We start from the raw sequence: 24,738 nt of genomic DNA on the forward strand, positions 1-24,738 counted from the left end.
AGTAAATAGCAAGACCCTGCCGCATAGGCTTACAATCTAATAAAATCATAGTAAAACAATAAGGAGGGGAAGAGAATGCAAACAGGTACAGGGTAGGGTAAGCAGGCACAGGGTAGGGTAAAACTAACAGTAGAAAGTAACAGTAGAAGTCTGCACAACATCAAGTTTTAAAAGCTTTAGGAAAAAGAAAAGTTTTTAGTTGAGCTTTAAAAGCTGCGGTTGAACTTGTAGTTCTCAAATGTTCTGGAAGAGCGTTCCAGGCGTAAGGGGCAGCAGAAGAGAATGGACGAAGCCGAGCAAGGGAAGTAGAGGCCCTTGGGCAGGCGAGAAAATGGTGCACCTGCTGTTTCATTACCGATGGTTACTTTTATGGCTGTTGATTATTATATGGCGGATCTTTGAATTACTGCTTCTTAGTTTTTTGTTCTTCATTTTCACTGATAGCTTTACAGCAAACTCTAGGAACACAAGGGAAGAGGTGTGTGAAGCAACTAACCTCATCTAGATGGTTTTGTTGAAATATGTAGTTTTTAATGCATTGGCTGTATTTTGTAAATGTGGGCTGCTTTAAGGTCTCTGGTCAAAAAGAAGGGTGAAAATTGAAATATAATATAATATAATATGATAATACAATAAGCCTAGGCTTTCATCTTGAAAGCTCTAAGACACATGAGCCGCTATCAGACATAATGCAGGTTCGTAACTTTTATCATGGAGATGCAGCAAACTCAAAAGCCGCTTTAAGTGCATATTATGAAATCAGCTGTTTTATTTCTGAATGATCAAGCTGTTGGTTATTAGCAAGTTCGGTAGTTTAATTAAAGATCAGAGTGATTAGGGGTATTATAAATACAAACGTGATGCACCTGTTTTCTTGAAGGAAATGTTCTATTGTCAGACGTTGATCTCACACATTTGACAGCCAGCATATTTCAATTTCAAAGGCGTTTGTTTCCTGCTTCACATAGCTTGGCCCAGGGTTCAAATCAGGGATGTGCAAATCACTGAAATGTAACCCATTGAGGTTCTTCAAATTCCACTTCAAAGCTCATTCTGACTTCTGCCCATTTCAGTTTACAGCCTTTCCCCTTTTTTTGCCATGCAAATTTTCATGCATATTTTTCCAAAAGTACACATCAAGAGTGTGCATCTTTGAAATGAATGCATTTTCTCCCATTAGTTAAAGTGTGTATGTGTGTGTACATTCTTCACAAGTATGCATTTTTATGCTCATTTTTCAAATGTACGCATTTTTCAGACACACACACATTGCAAGCTTGGAAAGGGACAGATGCTGACTGGATTCCGTTCTGGGAGGTGGAAACTGGGTAAATTCTGATGAAAGCCAAACTGAAATAAATTTATCACGTATCCCTACCTAAAAAACACATGTTTTCACTATGAAGTGATCAGCCATCCCAGCAGTGATGGCCAATTGGGGGAGCTCTCTCAAGCAGTAATCCCAAATTACTATCTTTTGAGGCAGCTGTGGTGTTCCCCCACAATTTAGTATCTTGTGTATGTGTAGATTAGTATGTCTGGTAAGTATGGAATGTTAGAGCTGAGTGGGTGTGGTTTATGATGTAATAGGTGGGTGGAGGAGTATATAAGGAGTGTGGTGGGAGTTCGTGAGGTGTGTGAGTTTGGGGGATGAGAGTGAGAGATGTTTATTGAAAAGTTTGGATTCTAGGGATTTAGGATTGGTGTGAAGTGATTGAGGTGGTTGGTGTGTGGAGAGTTTAGATCAGGCAGGATTGAAAGTATTATATTTTTATTTAAAGCTTTTAAATAACAATAAACTTCTTCTTCTTCTTCTTCTTCTGCTGCTGCTGCTGCTGCTGCTGCTGCTGCTGCTGCTGCTGCTGCTGTTAGCTACCAAATACCACATGTCAGCTTGGCATTATTTACCTGCCTCACAGTTATTAAACACCTACACCAGATTATACCCCCACAGTATATTCAGAGAGATCCAATATTAAACCTGTTTCCCTCAAATCTAGGGAAAAGGTTTTATTTAAGCCTCCCTCAGGTTTTCAAGTGGTGGTGCTTGGCCTGAGAAGGGTTTATGCGACAGGCCTAGTGTAAAGGTCGGTGACGTCGCAGGAACTCCACCCAAATATTAAAATTCAGCTCAGCGGCCACCATCCTTCTTAAATACAATTGCTAATGGCTTGTATACAGATGCCAATTACTCTGCTCCAGCAGATCTGTAGCATCAGGAATTGGGACTAGCTATTTTCATAGACCACAAACTAACCATATAGCATTATGGAGCAGTATATCAATATCTGTGGTGAATTGCCAACTTTTTGGCTTGTACAACAAGTATGACCATTGTTCCACGTAGGTCAATACTGTCTATGCTGACTGGCAGGAGTAACTGCCTGAAAACTAAAGTGGAAATCCCACCCCAAAAGTGGAAGGCCTCCTCCCATATGTACCTGCCCAGACCCCTAAGGTCATCCTCAGGGGTCCTTCTCCATTAGCCCCTGCCAAAGGACGCAGGTGGCTACCAGGAGGAGGGCCTTCTCTGCTGTAGCACCCTAACTGTGGAACGAGCTCCCTGAGGAGGTTTGCCTGGCACCTACACTATATTCTTTCAGACGCCAGGTGAAGATCTTTTTATTCTCTCAGTATTTTAACAGTTTATAAATTAACTTTGCTGTTTTAAATTTGTATTTTAAAATTGTATTTCTGCACTGCTGTTGATTTTATCCTGGTTGTGTTTTTATATTGTATTTTATAGCATGTTTTTATACTGTTTGTTTTATATTTTGAATGGTTTTTAATTTGTGTGAACTGCCTAGAGATCTTCGGCTATCGGACGGTATAAAATTGAAATAAATAAATAAAATAAATACCCTGGAGTTGCCATGGATTAAACTAGGGTGGCCTCTTACAAATCTCCCAAAAAAGAGGAAATACACACCCAAAAAAGTAGGACATAGTCATATACAGCAAAAGTACTGACTTATTATTATTATTATTATTATTATTATTATTATTATTATTATTATTTATATAGCACCATCAATGTACATGGTGCTGTACAGAGTAAAACAGTAAATAGCAAGACCCTGCCGCATAGGCTTACATTCTAATAAAATCATAATAAAACAATAAGGAGGGGAAGAGAATGCACCAAACAGGCACAGGGTAGGGTAAACAGGCACTGGGTAGGGCAAAACTAACAGTATAAAGCTCATTTATATGTATAGGTGCAAATTCAAAAATCATTATTATAATTTAAACAGAAATACAGTACATCTCAGCATAGTGGGGATGACTGTGACCACGTGTTCAGGTGACCTCTTCAGCCTGCTGTCCAGGTGCTACCTGTTCTTATGGTTCATTATCTTTAAACTGGAATTGAAAAGGACAGCCCTTAAAAAGGAAGACACCTTGAAAGAGACAATGGACCTTGTGGCATTACACCCCACAACTCAGTTCCCAAATGTATGTCTGAAGTTTGTAAGTCTGCGGTTTTTAGAATGTTGACCTGAGTGGGTGGAGTTAGAATGTCTGGGGAGTGGGAGGAGTGATATATAAGGGAAGGACTGAGGGGATTGAGAGGAGACTTTTTAGGTACTCTTAGAGTCTTTAGTTCTCTGTGTTAGCTCTTGGGGTTTAGAGCACTTGGGTTCTGGAGAGTTTGAGATTCAGGGTAGAGAGTGGTGTCTTTGGAGTGTGGTGTGCACATAGTTGATGTATATTAAACAATACTGATAATAAAGAAAGCTCAAGAGTGATTGTGTGAGAGAAAGGAAAGCGCGTATGTGAATGAGTGAAAGGATTGGATGAAAGGTTTCAAAAAGGTGTTTTGAGGGTTTTATTTTGAAACAAAGCTTGTGAACTTTTAAAATAAATTTTAATTATTTTGTTTTTAACTACCACAAAAATCCCACGTGTCTGTTTGGCATTTATCATCTGAAGTTTATACATTTAGCACCCACTCTGACAATAATTCACCTCAGCACATATAACTCACAGTGTATTATTTTATATTTTGAAATCCTTCTCCATTTAACCCCTTTCTCCACATAGTTTAGAGGAAGGTGGTTTTTATCCTTCGCCTCAGGCATATCAAGCGGTGGAGTTGGCTTGAGCAGGGAGTAGCCGCGGCCAGGCCTGGTGTTCAGGGCCTGTGTCATGGCATACCTCTGTAAAACAGGACACCTAGCCCCCCTAGAGTAAACTTGTGGCCTTTTGTATGAAAATCATGTACTGTACCCCTGGGGTACAGTTCTGAGCATCTCCCCAGGGAGTTTATCAACAGGGGGAGTAGGATGAGTAATCCACTACTACCCGCTGGGGATCTCTCTGGCTTCCTGGTTCCCCCCAGAGCCCTCAATCTGCAAGCCTCCACAGTGTTCATCTCTCCTGCCATCAAGCTTTCAGTCCAGAACTTTAAAGCCATCTATCCTGGATACCTTTTTGAGTAGTAAAGAGAGCAGTTAACTAGCACCCAGAATGTGTGATACTGATTACATTGTGACATTAAAAAAGCAATTAAGTTTTCTCAGGATGGCTATTGATGTTCAGTTACTTGGTTAAATCCATCAACTCTCTGTGGAGCTATTACTTCGTTTTAAAAGAGGGAATGCCCTGAAGGAGGAGGTTACAAGGTAAAAACCTTGCAACAACTATTTAGAGTAAAACCAATATAATAATTGACAGGAACTGTCCTAGTGGACAAGACATATTGATCACATTAGGGCTGAATACATATGCCCATCATAAGTGATTTGCACTGTTAATATTTCCCCTGATCTAGTTATTTCACAAAATCTGGTTTTACAATTCCTGGAACTGGGAGAGGAACAGTAATTCCATGTGATTTGGTCTGTGAGCTTACTGGATAATTCCTTCTTATTGATCTTTCAAGGTAATAGGATTGACCCATTCATGAATCTGTACACTGTGCAGCAAAGTCTACCCAGAAAGAAAGAAAGAAAGAAAGAAAGAAAGAAAGAAAGAAAGAAAGAGAAATAAGAAATGAAAGAGGCCACCATATACAATGGTTGGAATACAAAGCAGTGTGAGACAAATCGATAACTGTACTGAAGAAAGTTCTTTAATCATATTAGGACATATAATTTATCTTTGCCAAGTTGCAAATGTGAGCAAAATATACTGTGAGGAGAATGGGCATTTCCAATGGAGTTGCTTAGTGAAGAGTTTATCCCATTTTCTGCCCTTTTTAAATAATATTAGAATGTCAATAGCCATCACCAGCTCTATGGAGCCACCTCAAATGCACGATAGAGTAAGCCCTGCACTATATGAGAGTTATTTGTGGCTGGGAAAAGGTTTTCCCCTTCATTATACCTTCCTTTCCAAGGAATGCAGTGATTGGGAGAAATTAGGGAACGTTCATGAGGCAGGTAAATTGACTTTGAGGCAGTGGGATTTATTTATTTCATTTATATCTCACCTTATTTCCCCCAAGGAACCCAAGGTGGCAAACATAATTCTCCTCCTCTCCATTTTATCCCCACAACAACAATCCTGTGAGGTAGGTTCAGTACACAACTTTTAAAAGTTTGCATGAGAAGAATGTGCGTATTTGCATGCAGATTCTCCCAGGTACATGCATCTTGAATACAATTTTCCAATTACGACTATTTTTGCCGGCATATTTCTCTAAGATAAAATTTTCTTATGTGCATTTCTCTGCAATATACACATCTTTCCATGAATTTTTGTCAATTGATTTTGCATTCTGCTTTGAACACAAACTTGGGGAAAAAAATGAAGATATTGACATTTAAGGATGGTGTTAATTTGACAAGTCTGTAAAAAATCGGATAGGTTTTATTTATTATTTATTTATATTTGCATTTATATCCCACCATTTTTTCCTTCAAGGAACCCAAAGCGGCATACATAATCCTCCTCTCCATTTTATCCTCACAACAACAACCCTGTGAGGTAGGGTGGACTGAGAGGCTATGACTGGCCCAAAGTCACCCACTGGGTTTCCATGGCTAAGTGGGGACTAGAACTAGGATCTCCCAACTCCCAGTCCAACACTCTAGCCACTACACCACACCAGTTCTCAATGGCTGCCATTAGTTTAGATAGCAACACTCTAGCCACTACACCACACTGGCACTATATATAGGGCCAATATATAGGGATTGTCCCCAATCCCTATGTATTGCAGCTATCTGGATCGTTGGCAGGCCTTAATATTAAATTGAAGGTGTTTTCAAGTTTGGTCTGATGCTTGGCTTCTTTAAATGCTACAGCAGTTGCTTCTTGACCCTTTTTTGCTCAAGGGAAAGTAAAACATTTGGAAATACTTTCAGCCGATAACTATCTAAATTCCTGCATGAATATCAATTCCCTCCTTTTTCACACAATGATGATCTTAGAAAGCCAAAGTTCAGTGCTTGGGTCATTGTCCTGCTCTTGAGAATCTGTATTCAATCTCCATACATGATGTACAATATTAATTTATTCACATTATTTCTTCTCTCTTTTTTTTTGTTTTCATAATTATACGCATGAGATACTTTATTCTACCAATGTCTGTTTCATATTATAAAAGGTATCTCAATTAGATGGATATGTGCAAAGTGGCACTCGTAAATATATTAGAGAAATGTCAACTGTAGAAATAATAGAATGGAAGTCCCCAAATAAACCAGCAAGGTAATAACAAGGTAATAAGCCCTGCCACTTACAATAACATCTGCACAGGGGTTTGAACCATTTGACTTTATAAGGGTTATTTGTACCCTTATGAAATTAAAGACCACCTCACACAACCAGCAGTGTCTGATGAAGTAGTTTGCTAGGAATAATGAACACTGGCCACCAGTTCAAGGCAATAAAGGGAGGGACGGGAATACCAGCCTCAACCAAAATAGGAGGCAGGGATGGAGGCAGAGGTGTCTTATCCACTGCTGTGCAAGTGTGTGGTTAGCCACACCCCAGGCCCATGGACACAGATCACTGACATCAGAGAAGCTGCTTAGCCAATCAGCAACCACACATTGCCTTGATGGCTCCACTTCCTTTCTCCGACTACCAATCACTGGGTGGTATCCTTGCTTTTTCACAGTTTCCTTCCTTCATTACTGGTAGTAAAGAGAATTAGGCTGAAATATGGTGGTATTTTTAGCCCCACCCATTTTGCCTTTGGCCCATCCCCATTTTCCTGTGGCCCCCGAGAACTTTTCTGAAAATGAATTTGGCCCTTGGGATTAAAGAGGTTTTATATCCCTGGTGGACACATCAGGAAGGTGGATCCCTGCATTGAGCAGGGGGGTTGGACTCGATGGCCTTATAGGTCTCTTCCAACTCTATGATTCTATGATTCTAGTCAGAATGGGAAGACAAGAACTCCTCCCATTCTGGCTACTGCTGTGACAGTGGTGCTGGCAGGGCAGGAGGAGAACAAGAAGGGCTATTCCTGGCCTCAGCTCTGATTCCCTTTTGGATATGTTGCTCATTGTGAATGACTTCAATGGCTCCTGACCTTGTCCCTTGTCTACGACTGTTGGCTCTCATCCGAAGGCAACCTTGAATACACTCGTTTGTTTTTCCAAGTTTACCCACGCAGATCCCTAACCTTAACCCTACAAAGGCTTTTCTGGGGCTTATACCTCAGAGCTCTTTTAAACGATCCACACACCCCTATGGGGTGTTGGATGCCTAAATGACAACACTAAATGGCATAAGAAGAGATTAAATGAGGAGTAAACAGAAGCCATGTCCATTCTCTCTCCCTCTCTTGTGAGGAGGCATTGTTAGCTCTGTCTTACCATCTGAAAGGGTCCTGACTGTCAGGTCATCAGTGGATACTCCAGGTCCATAACGATTGTAAGCCAGAAACCGTAGGGTGTATTCTGTGAATTTCTTCAGCCCTTCCAGCTTGTAGGATAGATTGTCAACTTCTATATTCTGGGCACAAAAAAATAAATAAAATGACAATTTATCACTGCCCCAAATTATTATATAGATCGGAACATAATACTAGGGTCAAGTTTGTTTTATGCATTCAGAGATACCTACAATTTACTGATTGGCTGATTTGATTTGACTTGAAAAATGGCACTCAAGGAGGCTTGTGGGCACAATTAAAATCGATTAAAACAATAAAACAATATATTGAAATACAATAAAAAAACATAATATTTACAGAAAGAGCAAGATTAAAAAAATGAGATTTAGAAACAAGACCCAATGCAACAGACCCACTTACAGGTCGAAGGCATTCTTGAATAAAGCATACTTTGCCTGTCAGTGGAAGGACAGCAGAGACGCAGAGAACCTGGGCCCAATCTACACCAAGCAGGATACGAAAGCGGTATGAAAGTGGTATATAAAAGGCAGGAGCCACACTAAGGAGGATATTGCACTACGAAAGCGGTATATGGTATATGGGCCACAACAGTCGTCAGTGCACTTCAGTACCACGATAAAGCAGTAGTGGGGCTCCTGCCTTTTATATACTGCTTTCATACTGCTTTCATAGTGCAATAATTAACACAGGGCACAATTTCTGAAGCTTCTAGAAATCACTTGCTTCACACCACAGTGTCTATGGTGGCTGTAAAGGCGCCATGAATTCAAGGGTAAAACAGGGTGGGCTTGCGCGGCCCAGCAAGTGGACAGTGGAGGTGAAGGGCAAGCATTTGCCCACCCCTGGGTCCATCTAGTCTAGCATTCTGTTTCCAGTTGTGGCCATCTGGATGTTTCTTAGGCCTTAGCTAGATGGGGTGATCCCGGGGATTGTCCCTGTGTGTCCACATGATGCACAGCGGATCCTGGGATCAGAGAGGGATGATCCCTCCCTTTCCCTGGGATCTCGCCCTACACTTTAGGCCCGGTTTTTCCATGGTCTCCATAGAATGTGTGGCTGGGCATTGCGGTTTGTCCCAGTTCTTCGCAGTTACTTGTGAGAAGCCGGGACCTGCGCATGGAGTGCAGAGCTCCTCAGGAGCACTGAACCCATGGGGGGGGGAGCTTTCTTTTGCACACGAGCGCTTGTGCGCATCTTCTTCTTTAAGAAAAATAAAATGGCGAGCACATGCCTCTCCCTCTGAGGTCGTCATGCGCTGCGTGTGAACAGAGGGGAAGATCGCATGATAAAAATATCACGAGACCTTCACCCATCTGTCCCACTAGACTGGTAGGTCTAGCTAAGGCGTTAGAGTCACACAACCAGGGGATGAAGGCTTTGCCACTCCCTTTCTCATGCCTTTCCTTGACAACTGGCTTGCTGCTTCTGAGGGAGGTTTTATTTAGCTATGCTGTCTAGTGCTGATGGGATAAGAACATTTGGAGGGTCAGATGTTGCCTCCCCCCCTGCACTAGGAAGATGAGAAACTCCACTGAAATCTTGCAGAAAATTCGGACATATGTGTTTATTAATTCCTTCCCCACCCTTCCCTTCATGAGTGTAAGTTCTTTCATTTGCTCACCTGTTCTTTCCCAGTAGCTACTTCTGTACAGTACAGTCTATAACCTTGGACTGGACCATTTGCATAGGCAGGGGGTTCCCAGGTAATCAGAACTGAGGTAGGTGAGGTAGATACAGCCCTCAGGTTTTCTACTGGTCCTGGAACTTGTACTGTTTTGAAAGAAACAGAAACAAAAAGTTATACAAAATTAAGCTTGCCATTGTGATTGTGATTGTTGTTATTATTTAACCTACCAAACCACCACTGTTCATGGTGCTTTATAGAGCAGCACAGGCAATATAGACAACCCCTGCTCACAAGGAACTTACAGTCTAAAACAGAGAGTAGAGAAACCACAGAGGATGTAAGGGAAGGAATGCCTATAAAACAAAAGTACTAATGTATTACTATAATGTCTTCAAATTTATAAAACCATGTTTGGCCTGTCCTCTGAGAATAAAACATGGTTTAAATCACAGGATATGCCTTAAGTAAAATAGCCCATCAAATCAGCAGCACACTCACAAAACGTGTGTGCTAATAGTAGGGCTATGCAGAAATCCCCGAGGCCATTTGCACAGGAGCAAAAGACGACAGAGAAGGGGGTCATAAACCTTCACTTCTCCTGCTCCAAAACTTTCCACCTCAGTGTGCAAACATATGGTATGGAACCCTAGGTGGAGAAATAAAATAAATAAATAAATAAATAAATAAATAAATAGATAGATATAAACCCCAGCCAAGTTTCCCAAAGTTCTCCGAATTCCATCTCAAAACTCATTCCAAATTGAGTCTGTACCAGATGGCAAGCTTTTTTCCCCCTCTTTTTGCATGAAAACCCATGCATGCTTTCATGGATATTTCCCCAAATTCACACACATCTCTGAAATGTACGCATTGTTCTCCCATTGATTACAGAACACAGTTTTCTGTGCACATTTTTTTCAACAACTATGCTGTCAAATTCATAGAATCAGAACAGCAGAGTTGGAAGGGGCCTACAAGGTAGGGGTGTGCACGGACCCCCCACTCCGCTTCACTTCCAGATCCGCCATTTTCGGATCGGGCCGCTCCGCCCCGCCCCCACTCCACCTATGCCCACTCTGCTCCGCTCCATAGGGGAGGTTACCGGGCCCTGCCGCCATCGCCGCCCATGCGGCGGCGACGGCAGAGCCCGGTAAGGGACCAAGGGAGAGGGGGACCTTACCTGCCTCCGTCCGCGGTCCGTTGACGTCTTCAATTGAGCCCGCGGTTCCACCAGGAAGTCTGGGCCGCAAGCGGCCCAGACTTCCTGCTGGAACCACGGGCTCAATTGAAGATGCTGACGGACTGCGGACGGAGGCAGGTAAGGGAGAGGAGGGCGGGGGGGGGGGTTACCGGGCCCTGCCGCCATCGCCGCCCATGCGGTGACGGCAGCAGAGCCCGGTAAGGGACCAACGGGGAGGGGGGCCTTACCTGCCTCCGTCCGCGGTCCGTCAGCTTCTTCAAGTGCGGCCTAGACTTCCTGGTTGAACCGTGGGCTCAATTGAAGAAGCCGAGGGACCGTGGACGGAGGCAGGTAAGGGAGAGGAGGGGGGGTTTACCGGGCCCTGCCGCTGTCGCCGCATGGGCGACAGCGGCAGGGCCCGGTAAACCCCACTTACCTTTCCAGCGGAGCTCCGGATCGAGGCGAAGGATCCGCCTTCACCTCGATCCTCTTCGCCATGCTCCGCCGGCCCCCCAATCCTCTTCGCCTGCGCCTTAAGGGGAGGCGAAGCACCCCGCTCCGCTTCTAATTCGCTGGTCCGATTAGAAGCGGAGCACATCCCTACTACAAGGCCATCGAGTCCAACCCCCTGCTCAATGCAGGAATCCACCCTAAAGCATCCCCGACAGATGGTTGTCCAGCTGCCTCTTGAAGGCCTCTAGTGTGGGAGAGCCCACAACCTCCCTAGGTAACTGATTTCATTGTCACACTGCTCTAACAGTCAGGAAGTTTTTCCTGATGTCCAGCCGGAATCTGGCTTTCTTTAACTTGATCCCGTTATTCCGTGTCCTGCACTCTGGGAGGATCGAGAAGAGATCCTGGCCTTCCTCTGTGTGACAACCTTTTAAGTATTTGAAGAGTGCTATCATGTCTCCCCTCAATCTTCTCTTCTCCAGGCTAAACATGCCCAGTTCTTTCCGTCTCTCTTCATAGGGCTTTGTTTCCAGACCCCTGATCATCCTGGTTGCCCTCCTCTGAACACGCTCCAGCTTGTCTGCATCCTTCTTGAATTGTGGAGCCCAGAACTGGACGCAATACTCTAGATGAGGCCTAACCAGGGCCGAATAGAGAGGAACCAGTACCACACATGATTTGGAAGCTGTACTTCTATTAATGCAGCCCAAAATAGCATTTGCCTTTCTTGCAGCCATATCGCACTGTTGGCTCATATTCAGCTTGCGATCTACAACAATTCCAAAATCCTTCTCGTTTGTAGTATTGCTGAGCCAAGTGTCCCCCATCTTGTAACTGTGCCTTTGGTTTCTATTTCCTAAATGTAGAACTTGGCATTTATCCCTATTAAATTACATTCTGTTGTTTTCAGCCCAGCACTCCAGCCTTTCAAGATTCATGCATTTTGGGTCTGCCAATCACACTGCAACGTCAGCGATGGACTGCAACTTCAGATTGAGTTTTGTCCAGATGGTGCAAACTGACCTAATCTACACTAAGCAGGATATTACACCATGAAAGCGGTATGAAAGTGGCATATAAAAGGCAGGAGCCACACTACTGCTTTATATTGGCATTGAAGCACACTGACAACTGTTCAGGCCCATTGACACATATAATATTCTACTTTCATAGTGCTATATCCTGCTTGGTGTGGCTTCTGCCTTTTATATACCACTTTCATGCTTGGTGTAGATTAGGCCTGGGTAAACACTGATCAAAAAAGAACTGAAATGAATTTCTCATTACATCACTTTTCTCCTACAAATTGCACTCTCTCCCCATAAGTCACTTGCATTCCTTCGGAAGGACTTGGCAGTCCCATACCTTTACCATCTACATTGACCCCACACCTGAACATCTTTCAGAAGTTACAGAAGGGGAAGGGTTATTTTATTTTCACTTGACTGTGAGCAAATACTATATTCCTTCAATGTAATTCTTAGACTTTTTGATTATCCACCCTTCGGGGATGAGGAAGTACAAATCTAAATAAATACACAACTATGTAAATAAATGGGAGGAATCAGTGCTGGAAATCCCACCAGAGAATTTTGTGTAGTTAAATGCCCATTAGCCACTAACCACTTATTCCGTAGCGAGGGAGACACACAAAGCCCGGCATGGCGCATTACAGACTTGCTTCCTGCACAGCCTCTAAATGCAAAAAGTAGATATCGATGGAACGCTGACAACCCCCATCATATATATAGACCTTAAAAGCCATTTAATATTAATACTCAGTGAAATCAATACAGTTAGCATGATGTTGTTGGTTTTTATTTCCCCAAGCTTTATATTCCATTACAAGACGGACAGTTGAACTAACGTGCTTTACGCTTCAGCATGCAGAAGGTCTTCAATAAACCCACAGATTCCCACAATTAAATAACAATTCTCTGAAAATTAACATTTATGGTTGTCTTTTCTCCCCCTTTAAAAGTTCCTTTTGATCCGAGGCCTGTGCCATTCAGGCACGCATGACACAGAAGCATGCGGTTGCCTTGTATCATTATCAGACCACTGGTCTAACTAACCTAGGCCTCAGCTAGACCTACGGGTTTAGCGTGATGGAGGGGTGAGGATCTCATGATATTGTTTAACTCTCCTGTTGGTTAGAAACTCATACTAGTTGTTTACAGGAGGGATGGGTTATCAAGTGAACTTTGCATTCACCCAGATTCTCTGAGCATCAGTTTGATATCTGTCTGTCTTTTCATTATTGTGAGCATTTGTGATTGCCCTTCAATTTCCATGAATGGAAAAAAAATGCAAATCAAATGTGACTGAATGGGGAAATTGTGTAAAAATGCAAGCATTTTTGCAACATGATGCAACTTTACCCCATAAATTAAAATGTGAAATAGCACATTTCGTTAAAATTGTTCGAGTTTAAATTGCTTTTTCTTTTAAACTTGAGCAATTTTCAAATCATAGCTCATGTTTGAGAATTGGCAAACAATTTTGGAGAACAGTTTCTCTTCCTTGTGTTTACATTTGAGGTTGCAATTGGGGCATTCTCGACTGTTTTGCAAGCACAAATGAAATTCTTGTACACACCTAGTTTATGGTATCATACATGTGTGTCCCTAACCTAAGAGGTGATGAGAACCACATGTATGCATTAGAAGTTACTGGTGCTGGACAGGGAAAGACAGAAGAGGGTAGCTATGTGGCAGAAGCGTTCTGCGTCAAAGTCTGGGGACATGGTGGTCCATTCAAAACCAGTAGAACCCCCACCCCACTGATTGTAGGGTGATTGTAGTGATGGTTTAATCTGCCCATGTTGATTTCCATCAGTTTCTCTTTCCCCCCATCTTAAATTCATTTCATCTTGAATCCTGCTAAGTTAGAGTCATCCCAACACTTCAGATTTTTTTTTTTTTTTAAAAAAGTGTTCATGAACCTTCATAAGTATTTTTCGCCATGGTTCTCATAATACACACATTTTATGTATTTTTCCTTGATATACGCTTCAGTCAGCAAGCAATTGTCCTAATATATTGTATGTTTGAATCTATGCATTTTTGCACACGTTGTTTTGATTGGAGAGCTGCATTGCAAAATTTGGTGAATTTCAAAGGATAATTGAATTTCGGTTCACATAGCGGTTCAGACATATGAAATTAAGTGAACAAATTTCCCCCACATCCCTAGCTGATAGTCACGAAAAGTAGCAAGAGGTTATAATATGTTCATTAGAAATAGCTTGAGAAGGTGTACAAGGGTGCAGAAGCATACTAATTGCCATTTTGGTGAGGGCTGGAACTGGAAGACCAAAGGTAAAAATGGAAGTTAAGTTGCAAGAACTACCAATGACTGAAACTTTTGCAAAGAAAGCATGCCTTACTCTGCTGAGCTCCTTGATAAAAGCCAATGGCTGTTATGCTTTGAAATAACCAAAGTGTCCCCTCTAACAGCTATAGAAAGGAAAACCACTCATCATCCTGTTGCAAGGATTGTTTCCAATAACCAATCAGGGGAACATTGCACATGTCTGATGGGTTCTAATGTGTTGATGCATTACTTGCAAGAGTAAAAGCTCAGTAAATGGCATGCACTCATGGAGCTGTTAAAAAAACTGAAGCTGAATTGGTAATAATAATAATAATAATAATAATAATAATAATATGAAAAATTGGAGGAATCCCAATTCCTGACCTATAAATGACTGTCTCCTTCCTGTGTGGCACATGAAAGGTGCTGTCAAATTACCACAAGATGTAGAGATGGCCACCAATTTGGATGGCTTTAAAGGGTGTGTGTGGATAAATTCCTGTTGTTGAAGACTATCAATGGCTACTAGCTCTGATGGCTATATGCTACCTCCAGTATCCAAGGCAGTAACCCTACATGCACCAGTTGCTGGGGAACATGGGTGGGAGGGTGCTGTTGCATCATGCCCTGCTTTGTTGGGCCCTAGTTGACAGCCAGTTGGCCACTGTGTGACCAGAGTGCTGGACTAGATGGACACTTGGTTTGATCCAGCATAGAACTTCTTATGTTCTTAACTCTCTTAAAGTTCAGAGATGATCCAGGACAATTAGTTGTTGCAGTGTGAGAACAATAGAGTTCACTGTGCCCAGGAGACATCATAGGGTAGTCATAAGGTCATAAAACTGGACCTCTGGAGACTGTCTCATAAGATAAGACCTGGTTTCTTTTTCTCCCCAAGGTCTACTTTTCCCTTTGATGTTCCTTGTATCCAACATGGCTGACAATGTATAATTAACAGGTTTGTTTCTTCAAAAGGTACCATTTCTAATTTAACTTCACTCTGTGCTGGTTTGTTCTGCTCTGGCTGCAAGGGTGGGGTGAGGAGACGGGGAGTGTGATTCCCCGGCTCCCAGCTCAGAGCAATGTCTATGAGATCCTGCAATCTTCTCTCCTGCCTTAAAATATATATTTCACTCCCCCTTTGAACAGCTGATCATCATTCTGATCCTCTACACAGAAACACATTTCTAGTGTAAGGCATTTATTTGTTCTTATTGATAAATAAAGAGCAGGCTTTGATTGTGTATGATTCTCCTTCTTCTCCTTCTCCTGCCCCCCCCCCTTTCCTGTCTCCTTGCAATTAAGAGCTTTAATTACATTTCTATAAAATCTGCTGCTGGTCTGTGTGGTGATGTGACTTCAAAAGATGTGTAGGCAATTTCATTATCATAATGAAATCCCTTCTCCCCTGCTCTAAACATGTTCAGAAGACAAATAGCTATTTGGCAAAGCACACCAGCACCACGTTTGGTTTCTGTCCATAGAGATTGAGATCCCATTTGGTCAAAGTGCAGTGTAAAATCCACCATGTTTGTCCACATGTGTGAATAAGGACATTCAGTAACAGTGGAGTCAGTTAAAAAAGAAGACTTGGGATCTCTGCTGTCAACCTTTAATTTAATTGTTCCTTTCTCAGGAAGGGTCTCTACTTCCCTTGCTCGGCTTCGTCCATTTTCTTCTGCTGTCCCTTATGCCTGGAATGCTCTTCCAGAACATTTGAGAACTACAAGTTCAACCGCAGCTTTTAAAGCTCAGCTAAAAACTTTTCTTTTTCCTAAAGCTTTTAAAACTTGATTTTGTTCTGACTTTATACTGTTGATTTTGTTCTGACTTTATACTGTTAGTTTTACCCTACCCAGTGCCTGTTTACCCTACCCTGTGCCTGTTTGCATTCTCTTCCCCTCCTTATTGTTTTATTATGATCTTATTAGAATGTAAGCCTATGCGGCAGGGTCTTGCTATTTACTGTTTTACTCTGTACACACCATGTACATTGATGGTGCTATATAAATAATAATAATAATAATAATAATAATAATAATAATAATAATAATAATGAAGAACCAGAAACCATCAATGAATTCTGAAAGAAAGAGGACCCCATTTAGGATTTCCCCCCCACCCCCTTCCTTCAAAACCAAAAGAAGAAAAAGTTTCAAGTACTTTGGCCTTCCTTCATGGAGGAATAACATAGAACAAAAAATATTTATTGCCAAGTAGATCCCATGCATAGTTTGACCATGCACACACTTCTTTAGGGAACAATAACTATATTTATATAAAGTTTACATCCAGCCTGACCTAATCTAAAGTCCTCCAGATGTTTTGGACTACAACCCCCAGATGTGCAGACCATTGGCCATGCTAGCTAGCACTGATGAGTATGGAAGTCCAAAACCTCTGGAGGACCGAGGTTGGGGAAGACTGTTTTAGTCAGATATTATCTCTTCCAGACCACAGGTGATTTTATTAATCATGGAAGAGAATACTGTCATGCTCTGGTTGCTGGTTAGGGAGAAGTTGCTACTTCTAAGCATGGCTAGATTGTTATACCCCCAAAGAGGCATTACAAATAGCACATCATATTGTACAAATAGGTATTTCATGTCTTGGATTTTCTTGGGCTGATGTTTTGATTGCTGCTAATAAGTCTAGTCCATGGAGATGAGTGCAGGGGAATGAAGGCTGATTTCAGGCTCTCCTGAAAAGAATGAGCAACTTATGTGAATCATGTGCACTGCAACACTGTAATTAATTTGAGAAATTACAAATTCTCTTGAGAGAATGGTAGTTACTTTTGAATCATCTCATTGAATTCTGGAAGCAATGATTTCAGAAAAGCCCACTCAAAACCAAATAAAACTCTACATGCACAACACCAGCCAACAGTTAGGCTGCCACACACACACACACACACAACCTACAAAACAACAACAACAACTCGTTAAAGCAAATTTGAAAGTGAATTTGGGAGGGAAAGTTTCCTCTGCAGACTGAAGATCTGAACAGTTTGAAGGAAAGCAGCATAGTTTCAATGAAACAAGTGACCTTTCTCAAAGGTATTTCTTGTTTCCCTACGGTGACACCAGATTTTTCCTGAAAGGTTTTTGAAATTAATTAGGGGGTTCTTCCTCAATTAAAAACACCTCAGAAAGCTTGAGTGAGGATGAAAGAGTTGCTCAAAGACTAGCAGATTTATCAAGACATCCTCATGCATGCTTATTGAGAATGCTTTTTTCTTGATTCCCCATAAGGGCAAACAAGATCTCTACTACTGATGAAGGAGATGTGATAGAAGATCACAAAGATAGAGATTGCAGTGCAGGTACTTTTAAGTACCAGAGTTCTAATATTTTAAACTCGAACATTTTTTTTATAATAATTGTATGGAGGGAGGGAGGGTGGAAGCCCTCTGACACAACCACTACACAGCAAAAAGATTGATAATACCATTATGGAAAGAAAAGGTGGTTGTGCTATATCTACCTGTAACATCAGAGACTCCTTGTACACTGACTAAACCACAACAGGATGATTACACTGATTTTAGCTCTGGTTTTCAAAAGATAAGAAGTTCATTACCCTGTTGGCAGATTTAGGCTAGTACAAAGAAAACTGGAAGGAGACAAATAGATTTCATAGTAGGCCATCAAACAGGAGTTTTGGAATAATCCCCAAAGCATCTAAAATTGTTTGTGTTCTCTCATGAAGGAAGAGATTAGATCTGTTTTGCTTTACAGTAATTGCCAAATCCTGTCCGATTATGTCAGGCCCAAAGTGAACAAAACGCACAGCCAAGTTACTCAAGGTCTGCTTAATCACAACCATCCTTTGATGGGACTAAAGATGAACAGAGGAAATTGACCGTGTCCTTTCAACAATTTTGAAGCATGAAATATTTCATATCGAGAAGATGATTTGTCCTTTGGTTTAAAACAACAAAACGAAGCAAAATCCCTGTGGAACGTGTTCAAAAACTAGAAGCATTTTCCCCCTCCAGTTATTACAGCACATTCATTCAGACAACTAGCATCCCCGCCCCCACAACCCCATGGTGATTTTTGAAATCCAAGTCCAACTAGGGTATGCAAATCAGCTTCCTGAGTTTCTCCAAATTCCACTTTGAAGCTCATTCTGATTTGTATCCATATCAGATTATGAGCTTTTTGCTTTTCGTTTTGCACAGAAATTCATTTATATGTGCCCCAATGTGCACACATCAACTATGCGCATTTTTTTTGAAATGTATGCATTTTTCTCCCATTAAAGTGTTTGTATGAGCATTTTCAAAAGCACACTTCTGTTCATGCCCTTTTATTCAAAGTATGCATTTTTCGAACACTCTCCCAATTGATTTACAATATCACATCACAAGTTTGGAAATGTATGAACTTCAACTGCAGATTGCATTCAAATCCATGTTTAGTTCTGGATAGTGTCATGTCAGCTGAAAAACAGTTTTAAAAATCTGATATGAATTTCTCATACATCACTAGTCCAAACTGTTTTTTGTTACAATGGGGTCCAAATATCAGAAACATCCTGCAGTAGCTTGAGTGTTCTTAAGAAGAACATAAGAACATAAGAACATTAGAAGAGCCCTGCTGGATCAGACCAAGGGTCCATCTAGCCCAGGACTCTGTTCCCGCAGTGGCCAAACAGCCATCGGCCAGGGATGAACAAGCAGGACATGGTGCAACAGCACCCTCCCACCCACGTTCTCCAACAACTGGTGCACACAGTTCTTCAATATTTAGGTCACAATCCTATGCATATTTAGACAGAAAAAAGGCCTACAACTTGTAGTTGCAAGCTCTTTTCCTTTCTAAACATGCACATGAGTGCAACTTTTGTCATGACCACATTGCAACAGAAGGTAGGATTTGGGGCCCAATCAGCTCTATCCTCTTTGTTTTGACCCCTGCCACAAGCTCTGATTGGTTAACTTCCAACTTTGCCTTCAGTTATCTGCCTCTTTCAATTATCAACACACTTGAATGTTGCACCTGGAATCTTTGTGCCTTGTTTTAGCAGTGGAGAGAAACTTTAGATGCTCCTCTTGTTCTTGTGCGTTTTTACCAGTCTGACCTGGAACAATGCAGCTCCCTAAATTTCTAAGGGTACAATCCTATGCAGATCCAGAAAAAGTCCTACAACTCCTAGTATTCCCCAGTCAGCCATGGCTGGCTGGGGTATGCTGGGAGTTGTAGGATTTCCCCCCTGTCTTAACATGCATAGGAGTGCACCTTAAATCATCTTTAGATTCAGGTAGCTGGAGACTCTGCAGAGTTGCTGCCACTGAGAGTAGACACTACTGGCAAAGAATGAATAATAGGCCAGATCTACACCAAGCAGGATATAACACTTTGAAAACAGTATATGGAATGTGTTATGAGCCCCAACAGTTGTCAATACCATTATAAACCATTATAAACCAGTAGTTAACACAGCTCTGTATGTGCTTGGTAATGGACTCTGTGAAGTCCAATCAGAAGAGCCTCCTATTCTGTTCTTGTCTGTAGCCACCCACTTCTGGTTCCTACACTGGCCCTGTTCAGAAAACACCTTAAACCACAGCTTTAACCACAGGGAATAAGGCAAAAAGGTTTAAGGTGTCTTCTGAACAAGGCCATTATCTTTCTGGCTGCAGAATGGCCAGATCTTCACCAAGCAGGATATAGCACTATGAAAGCGGTATGAAAGCGGTATATGGTATTTGTCAATGGGCCCCAACAGTTGTCAGTGCACTTCAATACCACTATAAAACAGTAGTGTGGCTCCTGCCTCTTATATACTGCTTTCATACTGCTTTCATGGTGCTATATCCTGCTTGGTGTAGATCTGGCTAATCTTGCTTGGATATAGGTGAGGAGATCAACTCATAAAGGCAGAGCTGGATGCTCGTCTTGCACATCTCAGGTTCTGCTGAACAACCGAATAGATCCATGCAGTTGGTAGGTGGCATGGATATCTCATGAAATGGACTGCCAGCAAATGTCTTTCAAAGTGTACGGAGTCCTGGGATTTCTTAGGCCATAGCTAGACCTAAGGTTTATCCCAGGATCATCCCGGGTTCATCCCTGCCTGAGCACTGGATGCCCTGTGACTGTGTGGCACTTAGATGAACATGTTTGACCCCAGGACAATCCTGGGATAAACCTTAGGTCTAGCTACGGCCCTAGTGAAATAACAGCATTTTAGGGGATCAACTTCTCTTTACATACTGGGTCCCCTTTCTGCATAAATTGTGTTGTCCTTCATACACTTCATTCAACCGATGAAGTGATGGATTTCCACATCAGCCAGTCTATGAATCAGACTGTAAGCTCAGTTACAGCAGAGCATTGCCTAACAAAATGGAGGAAGTAAATGACAAATGATGATGGCTAAAGTTAAGTGGATAATTTATAATCAAGTGGCAGAAGCCAAGTCCCTTTCTCCATGTTTGTTTTGCTTAATTTTCAGAAATACTATCTTGTTGGTAGCTATTTTCAGTACAAGGGAATCCTTGTATATAATTGCCCTGAATACCCCTGTTCTAATTATTGATGCAATTATGATTAGATGTTGTTTTGCTCACTGTTTACCTGGAAAGGACATCACAAAAATATACGCTCCAGTTCATTAGGCCTTGCAGCAATTCTTCCAGGCAATGGGATACAATTAAAATAAATGACTTCCCCAATAAGCAATGGGTTTTGCCAAGGAGAAAACATGCCCTTCGTACAGACCGGCCTCAGCTGATGCAGAGGGAAGCAGAACAGGCACTGGAAGCAGAACATGCACTGGGGAAAAAATAACACTGGCTATTCTCTTGTGAAGTGCATGATCGTAAATAAACTGACTCCTGGAAAGCCTGCCTGCCTGCCTGCCTGCCTTCCTTCCTTTCTTTTTCATGTTTACCCTGTGATTTCTGTAAGCAGTTCAGCAGAACAAGTATGGCCCCCTTCTTTTATGCTAACAACAGCACTATAAGGTAGGTTAGACTGAGATAGAGGGGCTAGCTCATAGTATAGGGTGGCCATATGGAAAGGAGGACAGGGCTCCTGCATCTTTAACAGTTGCATAGAAATGGGAATTTCAGCAGGTGTCATTGGTATGCATGCAGCACCTGGTGAAATTCCCTCTTCATCACAACAGTTAAAGCTGCAGGAGCCCTGTGCTCTTGACCAGTTCCAAAAGAGGGCAGAAATTCCCTTTTCAATACAACTGTTAAAGATATAGAAGCCCTGTCCTCCTTTTCATATGGCCACCCTAGCGTCATCCACTCAGTAAGCTTTGTGAATGAAGCCATTATTTCAAGGTGTGCTTTCCAATCTAAGCACAGCATCCTTGCCAATACACCATACTAGTTCTGAGTTACCAGATTTTGGGGGTTTGCTTTTTGAAATTATTATTATTATTATTATTATTATTACATTTATATCCCACTTTTTTCCCCTCTTAAGGAACCCAAGATGATGTAGATAATCCTCCTCCTCTCCATTTTATCCTCAGAACAACAACCCTGTGAGGTAGGTTGGGCTGAGAGTTTGTGACTGGCCCAAAGTCACCCAGTGGGTTTCCATGGCCGAGTGGGGACTAGAACCTGGATCTCCCGACTCCCAGTCCAACACCTTAGCCACTACACCACACTGGCTCTCCAGTGTGTCTATGTCCATTAGTATACAAGAATGAGCTCCCCAGAGAGGTTCACCTGGCACCTACACTGCATTCCTTCCATCGCAAGCTGAAGACCTTTTTGTTTTCTCAGTATTTTAACACCTAATTTAGCTTAAATTTAAACTTTGCTGTTTTAATTCCGTATTTTAACCTATATCAATTTCTCCTGTGTGGTTTTATCCTGGTAATTGTGTTTTTAGACTGTTGCTTGATTCATTATGCTTTTCATGGTTTTAATTTTTGTGAACCGCCCAGAGAGCTTCGGCTATTGGGTGGTATAAAAATGAAATAAATAAATAAATAAGGATATTTTTTTAAAAAAAGAACCAATTCTTGTACAACACAACACAGGTAGGACTAGACTCCCCCTCCTTATACCCATCACATTCTCATGTCTTCATGGGGATGCATGTTCCATTTGGATTTTCAAAAAGACTCATACATTTTACAGAAGTGCATTTAGCAACACATGTAGTTTGGCCCTAGGGAGAAGGGAGTAGTGCAACAACGGGTTGGTAGACAGCAGTGAAGGTCAATTTCCTTTGTTAGGGTTGAGAATCATAGAATCTTAGAATCATAGAATAGCAGAGTTGGAAGGGGCCTACAAGGCCATCGAGTCCAACCCCCTGCTCAATGCAGGAATTAGGGGTGTGCATGGACCCCCCGCTCCGCTTCACTTCCAGATCCGTTTTTTCCCCCCATAGGGTTGCATTGAAAGCTAAAAAATTAAACAACTTTTTTTGGTTCAAGTTAGAAACCTCACGTTTGGCACCATGACACCTCATGGATGTATACACACGCATGCCAAGTTTCAAGGCAATCCCATCATCCCCTGATTTTTGGGGAATTTATGAAAATCGGGCACCCCATTCAGACCCCTTGGGATAGCTCCATCAATTTACACGTTAGAAACCTCAAACTCGCCACCATGACAGCTTATCCATGTGTCCACATGGATGCCCAGACTCAAGGCAGTCCCATCATCCCCTGATTTTTGGCGGGGCTCTAACCTCTAACGCACCACCCATAACCCTAAGTCACACCCTGTTTGATAGCTCCGTCAATTTGCACGTTAGAATCCTCAAACTCGGCACCATGATAGCTTATCCATGTGTCCACATAGACGCCAAGTTTCAAGGCAATCCCATCATCCCCTGATTTTTTGGGGATTTTTGAAAATCGGGCACCCCATTCACACCCCTTTCCATAGCTCCGTCAATTTGCACGTTAGAAACCTCAAACTCGCCACCATGAAAGCTTATCCAGGGATACATACGCATGCCGAGACTCAAGGCAGTCCCATCATCCCCTGATTTTTGGGGAATTTATGAAAATCCAACATCCATTCACACCCCTTTCCAATAGCTCCGTCAATTTGCACGTTAAAAAAACCCCTCAAACTCACCACCATGACAGCTTATCTAGGGATACATATGCCGCATGCCAAGACTCAAGGCAGTCCCATCATCCCCTGTTTTTTGGCGGGGCTTAAACCTGCAGATTTCTCAATGGGGCCATTTCAAAGAAAATCCCAACATGCCATGAATTGGGGAGTAGAGATCAACCTATATGAATCTTCTTCCACACTTGAAAAATGGATTTGGAACTTCCAAAACTCCAAGTGAGCGCAGGAAGGACTTCTCCCCTGAGTCAAAGCCAGACACACACAACATCCCTGCAAGGCGGGCAGGGGAGGAGAGAGGGAAGGCAGGCAGGCAGGCAGCAGACATTTCTGGGGGCATAAGGAAGTGAGCCAAGGATAAGCCAGTAATGCATATAAAATGGAATAAATAAATAAATAAATAAACGAAGGAGGGGTGGAATTAAAAGCAGCAGTGTTGCTGAATAAACAGCAAGAAGAACTTTTTTAAAAAGGCTATATCTGTCTTTTACCAGCAACAGGGGGACGTGCCCAGGGGAGGGGGAAGCAGCAGCTGCCAATTTGACTGGTGGTCAACCAGTCTTTTAAGAAGCAAGGCTGTCAGTTCAACTCATGAAAGCCACTGCTCCACCGCTAAGAAGTGGAACTGTCACTTCAACTCATGATAGGCATCGCTCCACCACTAAGAGAAGTAGACCGCTCACTTCAACTCATGATAGGCATTGCTCCACCGGGTTACTCTCTTTGGAAGGCTCTGATGGCCTTCCAAGTACAGGAGAGAGTGGGGGCACGTCCACAATGAGATGCCCTAGGGGAGCTCATCCCCTTGCACCACATCTTTTCAGTTGTTCCCCAAAGTTAGGGTGGGTAGCAGTGCTGTGTTTCTATCTCTTATTATTGGCTTAGTATATGATTTCACAGGTTGTGTTTGTGCATTTGGTGGGGCTACTGTTTTAAAAAACACTGGGAAAAGTCTGTTCAGACTAAGAAAGAGAAGTTCCCCAGAATCCCAAGTTACCTGTTTTGCCTATCCCCTCCTCCAACTTTGGGAACATGTGATCATGACCGGAAGTTGACTCTGCCCCTCAGCAATCGAAAAGGTAATCTTTTTCCTGTCTTTACCCTACTTTTTAAAAAATTCTAGCGCGCGACCCGCATGACGCAGAGAGGTGATAGTAGTCTCAAAATGACCCCCATCCACGACTGTCTAAGCACAAGAATTTTCAGAACGATAGCTTAAAAAACAACCCAGTTATCCCCGATTCTTTTCCGCAATGCAATCCTATGGGCGAAAACCGCCGTTTGAC

General features: G+C 42.3%; 1 protein-coding gene across 1 annotated transcript in view; it reads right to left on the reverse strand.

Moving 5' to 3' along the window:
• Nucleotides 1-24,738, reverse strand: part of DCC (DCC netrin 1 receptor) — a 1,200,544-nt gene that overhangs the window by 292,561 nt on the left and 883,245 nt on the right. Inside the window, 2 exon segments of the mRNA XM_063128256.1 lie at nt 7,773-7,911; nt 9,435-9,583. Of these exon segments, the coding sequence (XP_062984326.1) occupies nt 7,773-7,911; nt 9,435-9,583 (288 nt within the window).

The sequence above is a fragment of the Elgaria multicarinata genome, chromosome 6 (genome assembly GCF_023053635.1).
Source record: "Elgaria multicarinata webbii isolate HBS135686 ecotype San Diego chromosome 6, rElgMul1.1.pri, whole genome shotgun sequence".
Classification (NCBI taxonomy): domain Eukaryota; kingdom Metazoa; phylum Chordata; class Lepidosauria; order Squamata; family Anguidae; genus Elgaria; species Elgaria multicarinata.